Source organism: Bos javanicus, chromosome 8 (genome assembly GCF_032452875.1).
Source record: "Bos javanicus breed banteng chromosome 8, ARS-OSU_banteng_1.0, whole genome shotgun sequence".
NCBI classification, from domain to species: domain Eukaryota; kingdom Metazoa; phylum Chordata; class Mammalia; order Artiodactyla; family Bovidae; genus Bos; species Bos javanicus.
In genome coordinates, this window is record NC_083875.1 from 10,332,630 (window position 1) to 10,344,745 (window position 12,116).

The window sequence follows — 12,116 nt, forward strand, 5'->3', positions numbered from 1 at the left end:
CCACTATCCAATTTGTATTTTTTGCCAGACTCCAAAGAAAGGCTACCAACTGTATTAGCTAATAGGCATAACTAGGCTTATTATCCCCAGCAGGTAAAGAAAATGGCTTTGGTGCTTAGGAGTTTGCATACAAAAGGCAGCACTAAAGTAACATTCTACCAATATTCTGCTTGTCACAAGGAAGTTAATACTAGCCATCTGTTTCACAAATTTCTAGGCTATTAAGCACTTTAAAATTATAAGTAATTTTATGTTCAACTGAAAATCTATGTTAGACTTCAAAGCTGAAAACAGAAATAGTAAAAGACAAAGATTATATAGATCTGAAAATTCATTCCTTACCACATAACTATGAAAAAATTATTTCAACTCTACAAATCACTGCTATCACTTCTGTACTATAATGCTTTCTTAACTTTATTAAAACAATAGAGAAGATGAAAATTAAGAGGAGAACTAGATACTCACACCACTGGGAAGGAACTGAGCATGCTTTACATGAGGGGAAGTAATGTCCTTGCTAGAGATGATCAGCGTTATTCATCATTCTGTAGGAAAAAAGAGAATTCAGAAACACTGAAATCAAATACTGAATAAAAATGTTAATTATATAATTTAAGGATTAACAGTTAACATCAAATAACCAGGTTTTTAAAAATTACTTTTTATTTCAAATAAACATCTATTTTAAAGATAGAAAAATACTTTTTAAAGCTTTCAAATTACTCACTTGGAAAAACGAAAATCATCCCTGAAGTTTATCTGTTACCAGATACCACCCAAGGAAACAGATTTAAACATGAAATGGAATATATATATACACACAATATTGTGACATTCAGGATAACTTGTTGATAAGAACTCCAGTACACTTACGTAGAATCCTATAAACAAAAAACATACCACAGCATGATTGAAGCTAACAGTCTTAACTGGGGGGTTAAACCTGGGGTGCAGTTCCAAGTCTATTTTTTATTTTGTTGTTGTTTAGTCACTAAGTCACATCCGACTATCTGTGACTCCACGGACTGTGGCCCGCCAGGCTCCTCTACCCATGCAACTTCCCAGGCAGGAATACTGGAGTGGGTTGCCATTGCCTTCTCCAGGGGATCTTCCTGACCCGGGGATCAAACCGATGTCTCCTGCATTGGCACTGCGTCTTTACCACTGAGCCACCAGGGAAGCCCATTATTTATTTTCCTGCTAGCCAAATCTTACAGTGACTTAATTTCTCTGAGTCTCAATTCCACATGCATAAAACAGAGGTAATAGGGAACTACTTCAAAAAGTTACAAGAGTTTAAAACATTTTTTAAATGGTGGTGATGAAGTACTTCACAAATTATCAAGTAGCAGGGGCTTTTACTACTAATTTTAAAAAGACACCAATAACGGTGTCCATTCCTGAACAGGCTTAAATTAATAATGGAGCGAGTTCAGTACTTCTATCTTCTGATTAACATTCTACTGCTTTATTCAGCGTTCAGACGCTGTGACCCCGTTTAAATCACACGTAGGTCTTAACAAAAAATGAAATCTACTATTCACAGTTTAGGAGCTAAAGATCATGTATTACCGACGGCACTTATTAGCAGTTTCAAACCACAATATATGGGAACTATTTCCATTAACTGCAAGTTAATATTATAAAATAGATGAAAGCCAAAAATGTTGATGTCAAAAACTCTCACATTAAAATACACATTCAGCACTGAATTATATTAAGCAAGACCAAAGTGTCTAACAGTGACTAATGATATATGTGAAATGTACACGGTAAAGTTAGAAACCTTTCACATTTGCATATTCTAAACTGTAGCTTTAATGAATTTCCTGCTGTAGTTAATTTTCTTGCTGACGTGAGAAATACTGGTCCTAAATGGCAGATATAAAACACAAAGAAAACCTCCTAAAAATACTGTTGATTGCATTTCCTGGACAAAACACCAACAACAAGCCACACATGGATTACTGGTCAATATATATATATTTTTTCACTCGTGCTCAAGTTTAGTTAAAATATACTAAATACTAGTCCTGAAATAGAAACAAGGTCATAACATGAGTAAGATATGGTCCCAGTAGTGTAAGAGCTTATTAAACTATGGGGGGGTGGGGCGGGGGAGTAAAACAAAAATAACACACACACACACACACCTCTCCAATAAAAGGCATTAAGACTAAAAATAAAAGATTTATGAGCACAGCAATTCAGAAATTAATTGGTTACAGAGAACTGGAAAGACTTCTTTAAGTGAGATCTCAGCTGTTATTTGAAGTTTAGAATAAGACTTCCACCAAATCAAAGTGTGAAGGGGAGTCAGAATCAGTGCAAGAAAGAATCAGGAAGAGGAAACAGTTTAAAAAAAGATTATGAAGGATGTTTAGGGACTAAGTAGACCTGTCTTGTTGGCCTTTAACATGTATGTATGAGGAACAGACAGGTAGAAAGGAAGGAATTCCACAGTCTATGAAGGGCTCATAAATGCCTTGCAGTATTTCTGATCTTAATTCTATAAATATGAGAATACCACCACAACTGAATCAGACAATCTAGGGGGAAAATCACCAAAGACCTTCATTTCACAGATGAGGAAACGGAGATTAAGACACTGATACAGACCTGTGTAAGTGCAAATCACTGAATTTATGTCATTTATATTCCAGACATAAGTGGACTTGAAATAATACATAAAAATAAAACATTCAAAGGACAGAAGATCAAGCAAGTTGCTGTGAGTTCTCTGCTCTCAGCTTCAGTATCATAGAGCGTTCCTAGCATAAGAGACAGATTTTTTAAATTGACAGATTAAAACTGTGTATTACAACACATCATTAGAATGGCTATAATTTAAAAAAAAAAAAAAACAGAAAATAACAAGTATTGGCACAGATGTGGATAAAATAAAATCTTTGTGTGCTCTGATGAAAAATACAAAATGGAGGGTACTGCTATGTAAAATAGTATGGTGGTTTCTTAAAAAATTTAAACTTAGAATTATCATGAGATCTGCAACTTCAATTTCAAGTATATACGCAGAAATGAAAGCGGGGACTCGAACATATATTTGTACACCTAAGTTCATAGCAGCATAGTCACAAAAGCCAAAAGGTGGAAACAAATATCTATCAACGGATGAATGGCTAAGCAAAATGTGATACATGCATATAAGGGAATATTAGTCTACCTTAAAAAAGAAGGAAATGTTGACATGCTAACATCAATGAACACCAAAGGCATTACACTAAGTGAAAGAAGCCAGGCACAAAAGGCCAAATACTGTATAATTCCACTTTTACAAGATATTTACAGTCTTCAAACTCAGGGACAGAAAGAAGACTGGTTCTTAAAGGGGGCTGGGGAAGGAGGAGTTACTGTTTAATGGTGCGAAGATGAGAAAAAGTTCTGGAGATGGATGACAGTGATGGCTGTACAACAATGTTTATTGTACTTAGTGTCATGAACTGTTTGCTTTAAAACTGTTAAAATGGTAAATTTAATATTATCTATGCTTTATTACTGCAAAAAGGAGAGCGTTACAGTAAAAGAAAACACATTTATTAAAAGGTATCAGGGATAAAAGTTTAGGGATGCTGGATCATATTTAAGCACCTAGCTATAAAAAGCAAGTAAGCTATAAAAGATAAAAAAAAATCACCTACTTATTGGACTTCTCATCTATTATACTTAAAAGAGAAAGAGCTGAATAAAGTTCACAGATGACTGAGAGAATTCTGTACCAACAAAGCTTACATTTTGATATAAGAAAAACACTGCAAATATGCAAGAGTTCAGAGAGTGTATTTCCTCAGTTACCTCAACTGAGACACATAATATAAAAAATTAAGAAAAATGTGCAAAAACATTTTTACTTATAAACAAGATGAACTAGATAATCTTTGGATCAAAGAAATCAAAATCTTTATTTTATTTGAAATGGTTTTAGTGTTCTGCTACATAGGACATGCAATAAATACATATTACATATATGTGTGTGTTTTTCCACATAGAGAAATCTGATCTGTGGAAGAGATCCAGTAATGGTGGTTACTGTAAGTACAGGGTGAGAACTGGACAGATTCGGAAAAGGGTGGGAAGGGAAGTGTTCTCAGAGAACTGTATCATTTTAACCATATGAATGTTATTGCTCAGTCAGTAAATCAAATTAATAAAAATAGGAATTAAAAGCAGGAGCCCACTGAACCCTTTGTAATTCAACACTAACTTGAAGATTATAGCAAACTAATAAGACATAAGAATGAATTAACTGGAATAAATACTGGAATGAAAGAGAAATATACACCTTTTTGCTAATGATCTAAAGGAACACCTAAAAAATGTAAGCTATTCTAGTAAAAAAAAAAAAAAGCTGAAATTTTTTGTTAAGAAGTATGATACACTTTAAATTAATTTAAAAAATTGTCGCTAGTTTAGCAGGAGACAGCTAGAAAAACAGGAAAAAAAATGCATTAATCATACTAGTAACATTTTCCCAATACTTATAAATAGCTGTATTGAGAAAAAGGCTCCCCCCAACAATTAAAGTTTAAAAATAGGAACTTAAAATTAGAAAAAAAGAAGTCCAAGAACCTCCAAGAAAATCAAACAAAGGAGAAAACCAGAAGTGGACTTCACTGGCCGGACAACAGAACAAACACAAAAGAAAATAAACAAATCCATACGACCCTGGGGACAGACACACAGAAGCAACGAAGAGAGTAAAGAACTGAATGACTCCAGAACACACAAGAAAATATACAAGCCAAAGGCTACATTTTAGTTCAACAAGCTGCTTTTGAACTGTGGTGCTGGAGAAGACTCTTGAGAGTCCCTTGGACTGCAAGAGATCCAACCAGTCCATCCTAAAGGAGATTAGTCCTGAATATTCATTGGAAGGACTGATGTTGAAGCTGAAACTCCAGTACTCTGGCCACCTGATGTGAAGAGTTGACTCATTGGAAAAGACCCTGATGCTGGGAGGGATTGGGGGCAGGAGGAGAAGGGGACGACAGAGGATGAGATGACTGGATGGCATCACCGACTCGATGGACATGAGTTTGGGTAAACTCCGGGAGTTGGTGATGGACAGGGAGGCCTGGCGTGCTGCGATTCATGGGGTCGCAGAGAGTCGGACATGACTGAATGACTGACCTGAACTGAAATGAGGATAACTTATCATCTAGCAAGAAATCAGATCTTTATCTTAAATTATATATAAAAATTTAAATTCCAGTTGCAATAGACATAAATCTATAAAACTCAGACACACATTCTACAACAAAATTTAGAAGATCAAAGAGAAGAAACTTTAAAAGGTAGACATAAGAGTTTAAAATTTCCTACTACAAAAAAATCATAAAGTAAAGAATTTTTAAAAAAAGTCCTTGTCATCACAAGCGACTGGAATGCAAAACTAAGAAGTAAAGAGATAACTGGAATAACAGGCAGGTCTGGCTTTGGAGTACAAAATGAAGCAGGGCAAAGGCTAACAGAATTTTGCCAAGAGAATGCACTGGTCGTAGCTTTAACAACACATGGACATCACCAGATGGTCAACACCAAAATCAGATTATGTTCTTTGCAGCTGAAGATGGAGAAGCTCTATACAGACAGCAAAAACAAGACTGGGAGCTGACTGTGGCTCAGATCATGAACTCCTTACTGCCAAATTCAGACTTAAATTGAAGGAAGTATGGAAAACTACTAGACCATTCAAGTATGACCTAAGTCAAATCCCTTATGATTATACAGGGGAAGTGATGAATAAATTCAAGGGATTAGATCTGGTAGACAGAGTGCCTGAAGAACTATGGACGGAGGTTTGAAACACTGTACAGGAGGCAATAATTAAAACCATCCGCAAGAAAAAGAAATACAAAAATACAAAATGGTTGTCTGACAAGGCCTTACAAATAGCTGAGAAAAGAGAAGCAAAAGGCAAAAGAGAAAAGGAATGATATACCCATTTGAATGCAGAGATCCAAAGAACAGCAAGGAGAGACAAGAAAGCCTTTCTAAATGAACAATGCAAAGAAATAACGGAAAACAAGAGAATGGGAAAGACTAGAGATCTCTTCAAGAAAATCAGAGATACCAAGGGAACATTTCATGCAAAGATGAGCACAATAAAGGACAGAAATGATACGGACCTAACAGAAGCAAAAGGTATTAAGAAGTGGCAAGAATACACAGAAGAACTATACAAACAATGTCTTAATGACTCAGATAACGACGATGGTGTGATCACTCACATAGAGTCAGACATCCTGTAGGGTGAAGTCAACTAGGCCTTAGGAAGCACTGTACATGAACTGAAAACTTCCAGATGTTCAAGCTGGATTTAGAAAAGGCAGAGGAACCAGAGATCAAATTGCCAACATCCACTGGATTATCAAAAAAGCAAGAGAGTTCCAGAAAAACATCTGCTTCATTAACTCTGCTAAAGCCTTTGAATGTGGGGATCACAACAAACTGTGGAAAATTCTTCAAGAGACAAGAATACCAGACCACCTTACCTATCTCCTGTGAAACCTGTATGCAGGTCAAGAATGAACAGTTAGAACTGGACATGGAAAAATGAACTAGTTCCAAATTGGGAAAGAAGAACGTCAAGGCTGTATATTGTCACCTTGTTTACTTAACTTACATGTAGAGTACATCATGCGAAATGTTGGGCTGGATGAAGCTCAAGCTGGAATCAAGACTGCCAGGAGAAATATCACTCACCTCAGATATGCAGATGACACCACCCTTATGGCAGAAAGCCATAAGGAACTAAAGAGGCTCTTGATGAAGGTGAAAGAGGAGAAGAGAAATATTTGGCTTAAAACTCAACATTCAAAAAACTATGATCATGGCATCCGGTCCCATCACTTCATGGGAAATAGATGGAGAAACAATGAAAACAGTGACAGACTTTATTTTCTTGGACTCCAAAATCACTGCAGATGGTGATTGCAGCCATGAAATTAAAAGACGCTTGCTCCTTGGAAGAAAAGTTATGACAAACCTAGACAGGGTGTTAAAAAGCAGAGACACCTTTGCCGAAAAAGGTCTGTGTAGTCAAAGCTATGGTTTTTCCAGTAGTCATGTATGGATGTGAGAGTTGGACTATAAAGAAAGCTGAGCACCAAAGAACTGATGTTTTTGAACTGTGGTGTTGGAGAAGACTCTTGAGAGTCCCTTGGACTGCAAGGAGATCCAACCAGTCAATTCTAAAGGAAATCAATCCTGAATATTCATTGAAAGGACTGATGCTGAAGCTGCAGCTCCAATACTTTGGCCACCTGATATGAAGAACCAACTCTCTGCAAAAGACACTGATGCTGGGAAACATAGAAGGCAGGAAGAGAAGGGTGTTTGACAACAGAGGATGAGATGGTTGGATGGCATCACAAACTCGATGAATATAAGATTGAGCAAGCTCAGGGAGATGGTGAAGGACAGGGAAGCCTGGCATGCTGCAGTCCATGGGGTCGCAAAGAATCAGACACAACTGAGCAACTTAACCAAAAAAAAACTACAAGCACATCAGAAAAAATATTTGACATGTAGAGAAAGAATAGATCCAAGCTGTCATTGTTTATTTAAAAAAACACTCAAATTTACTAGAAGTCAGAGAAATAATAATTAGTTTAATAATGAGATATAACTTCAGCAAAAATTTAAAAGATTGATAATATGTCCTCAAAGGGTACGGTCATTTCACTGGTCTAAGGACAAAGGCCTTTTGGAAAGAAATCTGGCAACATAAATTGAAATTTAAAGTATTTACACTTTTGAGTCCCTTGGACTGCAAGGATATCCACCAGTCCATCCTAAAGGAAATCAGTCCTGAATAGTCCTTGGAAGGACCTATGTTGAAGCTGAAACTCCAATACTTTGGCGACCTGATGTGAAGAGCAGACTCACTGGAAAAGACCCTGATGCTGGGAAAGACTGAAGGACGACAGAGGATGATATGGTTGGATGACATCACTGACTCAATAGACAGGAGTCTGAGAAAACTCCGGGACCTGGTGATGGACAGGGAGACCTGGCATGCTGCAGTCTGTGGGGTCACAGAGTCAGACTCGACTAAGCAACTGAACTGAACTTAACGAGTAGTCCTATTTCTGGGAATCTATCATATAGAAACAAAAGTAATCATACACAATACGTACAAGGATGTTTATTGTCATTTATTTTCCTATTTCTTGTCTCTATAAACAGAACTGTTTCAGTCCATACAAGAATGGCTGAATAAATGACAATATACTTTGATCAATGAACACAATGCAATCAAGTAGGTTTTATCAGGTGACTTGGTGGGATTTGCACATTGCCACATTGAGTTACAAAATAAACAGCAAAATGCAATCAAATGAGTATGATGAGATTTAGAAAACCTACAAGAACAAAAGTGAAAGTTGCTCAGTGGTGTCTGACTCTTTGCCACCCCATGGACTATACAGCCTATGGAATTCTCCAGGCCAAAATACTACAGTGGGTAACCTATCCCTTCTCCAGCAGATCTTCCCAAGCCAGGAATCCAACTGGGGTCTCCTGCATTGCAGGCAGACTCTTTACCAACAAAAACAGTGCTTTTATAGGCGAGTCTCTTGTCAGTATGTTTATTGACACACATACATACACGAACATGGAGAAAACTAAGTAGTCAACAGGTATTGGAGGTGGGGTTAAGGATGAGGGTGTGCATAGCGAATATGTGTAAGGAAGGACGAATGCATCTATGCAATAGTTAAAGATACATTAATGCAAACAAATTGTAAACATTCCTACTATCAGAACTGGACTCAAATATCAAATAATGATTTTAGGGTTGTAAAAATGCAACACAATGTCAGGTTTTTCCATAATGAAAAAGTCTGTTCTCAGCATTGATGATCCTTGAAGAAAAAATGTAACCTGCAAAATCCATTAGGAATAAGAACTGGTAGATGGTGGTAAACAGGTTCTTTTTATTCTAGCTTTTCTCTTTAATATAAAAAGTATTAAACCATATAAGATAAAGGAGAATTTCAAAAGATACAAAATAGAAGTTAAGTCTGTCTTCTATCCCAAACTCCTTTTTCTCTTCCACTGAGACATTATACAGTTCCTTCATACATCTTTGAACATCGAAGTGTAACTTTTAGGGTAAATTCCCAGTAGAGGAATCATTATGAAAAAAAAGCATATACTTTGTAAACTATGATAAAGAGATTTCGTCAAATGGCCTCCCTAAAGAAGATCAATTTATACGCCTACCTTCAGGAAATGCTTAACTGTGAATCCAGTATGTCACTGGTGATTTAAAATTGAATTTACATTGTGCAGTTTGGTATGTATCTTGTTTTATTCAATAATGGTAAACATAGAAAGGGCAGAATATTTTAAGAAAGCAAAGCACAAGAGAAAGGGAAGAGTTCGCTCTAACAGCACAGGCAGCAAGTTAGTCATCAAAGGAAGAGGTAACAGGACACTGCTAAGGCCAACTAGTGAGGCCTGTAAGCTCAGCTCTGGATATCCAAAAAGATCTCTCAGAAGTTCAAAACAGCCATTACAGAGCTCCTTTACTGCTCTTTTAGCACCTGACACAGAAACCACTGTTATCCATCGAAAATACCAATTTACAGTAAAATTTAAAAATGTGTAAATATACAGAGATACATAAGCCTTACAATCCCGTAAGTTTGATACTATTAGTACTTTGAATTTAATGATGAGGACGTAAAATTCCTTCCTTGCTGGATGCACATTAAACACACACACAGATATATAAATGTAGCACATGGAGGTTAAAAAAAAAGGTCATAAAACTGCACCAGAATAAAAAGAACATTTCTCCCCTTTAATCCTCAGTCCTCTGTAAAAAGATAAATACTATTAAGTTTCTTGTAAATCCTTACAAATATTAAAATTAAGAACTTAATATACTATATATCTAACATAGAATTCTTTCTTAAATGGTAGTTTTTAAAAACTTTTTAATATGAAAATTTGTAAACATGTACAAAGCCAGAATAATAAATGTTTAGGTACCCATCACCCTCCTTGAAAAATTATCTCTTTCTTGTTCCCCTGGCTCCAAAGGGTATTTTCAGGCCAATTTCAGGTATCTTATCATTTTAACATGCAATTCTCTTCAAATTTCAGTATCTGGTTTCCAAATCCAGAGTAAATAAGACATAGGAACTTAGAAAGGGACAGTTCAGTTCAGCTCAGTCGCTCAGTCGTGTTCGACTCTTTGCAACCCCATGGACTGCAGCACACCAGGCTATCACCAACTCTCAGAGCTTGCTCAAACTCATGTTTTGAGTTGGTGATGCCATCCAACCACCTCATCCTCTGTCGCTCTGATGTCTCCTTCTCCTTCTGCCTTCAATCTTTCCCAGCATCAGGCCTTTTTCCAATCAGTCAGTTCTTCACATCAGGTAGCCAAAGTATTGGGAGTTTCAGCTTCAGCATCAGTCCTTCCAATGAATATTCAGATTGATTTCCTTTAGGATGAACTGGTTGGATCTCCTTGCAGTCCAAGGGACTCTCAAGCGTCTTCTCCAACACCAAAGGTCAAAAGCATCAATTCTTCAGCACTCAGCTTTCTTTATAGACCAACTTTCACATCCATACATGACTACTGGATAAACCATAGCTTTGACTACATGGGCCTTTGTCGGCAAAGTGATGTCTCTGCTTTTTAATATGCTGTCTAGGTTGGTCATAGCATTTCTTTCAAGGAGCAAGCACCTTTCAATTTCACGGCAGCAGTCACCATCTGCAGTGATTTTGGAGCCTCCAAAAATAAAGTTTCCACTGTTTCCCCAACTATTTATGCCATGAAGTGATGGGACCAGATGCCATGATCTTAGTTTTCTGAATGTTGAGTTTAAGCCAACTTTTTCACTCTCCTCTTTCACTTTCATCAGGAGGCTCTTTAGTTCTTCGCTTTCTGCCACAAGGGTGGTGTCATCTGCGTATCTGAGGTTATTGCTATTTCTCCCAGCAGTCTTGATTCTAGCTTGTGCTTCATCCAGCCCAACATTTCGCATGACATATTCTGCATATAAGTTCAATAAGCACGGTGACAATATACAGCCTTGATGTACTCCTTTCCCAATTTGGAACCAGTCTGTTGTTCCATGTCCAGTTCTAACTGTTGCTTCTTGACCTCCATACAGATTTCTCAGGAGGCAGGTAAGGTGGTCTGGTATTCCCATCTCTTTAAGAATTTTCCAGTTTGTTGTGATCCACACAGTCAAAGGCTTTGGTGTAGTCAATAAAGCAGAAGTAGATGTTTTTCTGGAACTCTCTTGCTTTTTTGATAATCCAACAGATGTTGGCAATTTGATCTCTGGTTCCTCTGCCTTTTCTAAATGCAGCTTGAACATCTGGAAGTTCACAATTCACGTACTGTTGAAGCCTAGTTTGGAAAGTTTTGAGCATTACTTTGCTACCGTGTGAGATGTGTGCAACTGTGCAGTAGTTTGAACATTCTTTGGCATTGCCTTTCTTTGGGATTGGAACGAAAACTGACCTTTTCCATACTGAGTGCAGCACTTTCACAACATCATCTTTTAGGATTTGAAAGAGCTCAACTGAAATTCCATCACCTCCACTAGCTTTGTTCGTAGTAATGCTTTCTAAGGCCCACTTGACTATGGAAATGGAGAAGGGAATGGCAAACCACTTCAGGATTCTTGCCTTGAGAACCCCATGAACAGTATGAAAAGGCAGCAAGTGACACAAAGGGTATAAAAAGGCTTTACCACAGGGGGAAGGGGGGTGGGCGGGAATGACAGCTACCTGAAAAGAGCAAAATAACTAAACAACTAATTACAGATATATACACGTAATACCCACTTATCAAATAGTTCAAATCATGTTTAGGATCTTCATTTTTAAAAGACAGGTAAGTATGTGATCGATTTGTTTTTAAAAGCTGAAGTGGTTAAAACAAAGGTTTTCATTTTAGGAAGTTAATCAGGTGTTTCACATGTGTCAAACATTTTTCCCTGAACAAAGCCAGATAAGTGAGGCCTTACTACAATGAATGGTTGGTGACATGTGAGGAAAACCAACCAGATATTAGGAATTAAAGACTCACCTAAATTTGAATACTATTAATAATCTTTCAA

The 12,116-nt window shown here is 37.0% G+C and overlaps 1 protein-coding gene across 11 annotated transcripts in view; it reads right to left on the reverse strand.

The window, feature by feature from the left end:
- Window positions 1–12,116, reverse strand: part of HMBOX1 (homeobox containing 1) — a 195,041-nt gene that overhangs the window by 115,879 nt on the left and 67,046 nt on the right. For all 11 annotated transcript variants that reach the window (XM_061426813.1, XM_061426809.1, XM_061426816.1 and 8 more), the window contains one exon: window positions 469–548. In XM_061426813.1, coding sequence (XP_061282797.1) covers window positions 469–491 — 23 coding nt within the window. In that variant the 5' untranslated portion in view covers window positions 492–548. The remainder of the gene's footprint in view (window positions 1–468; window positions 549–12,116) is intronic.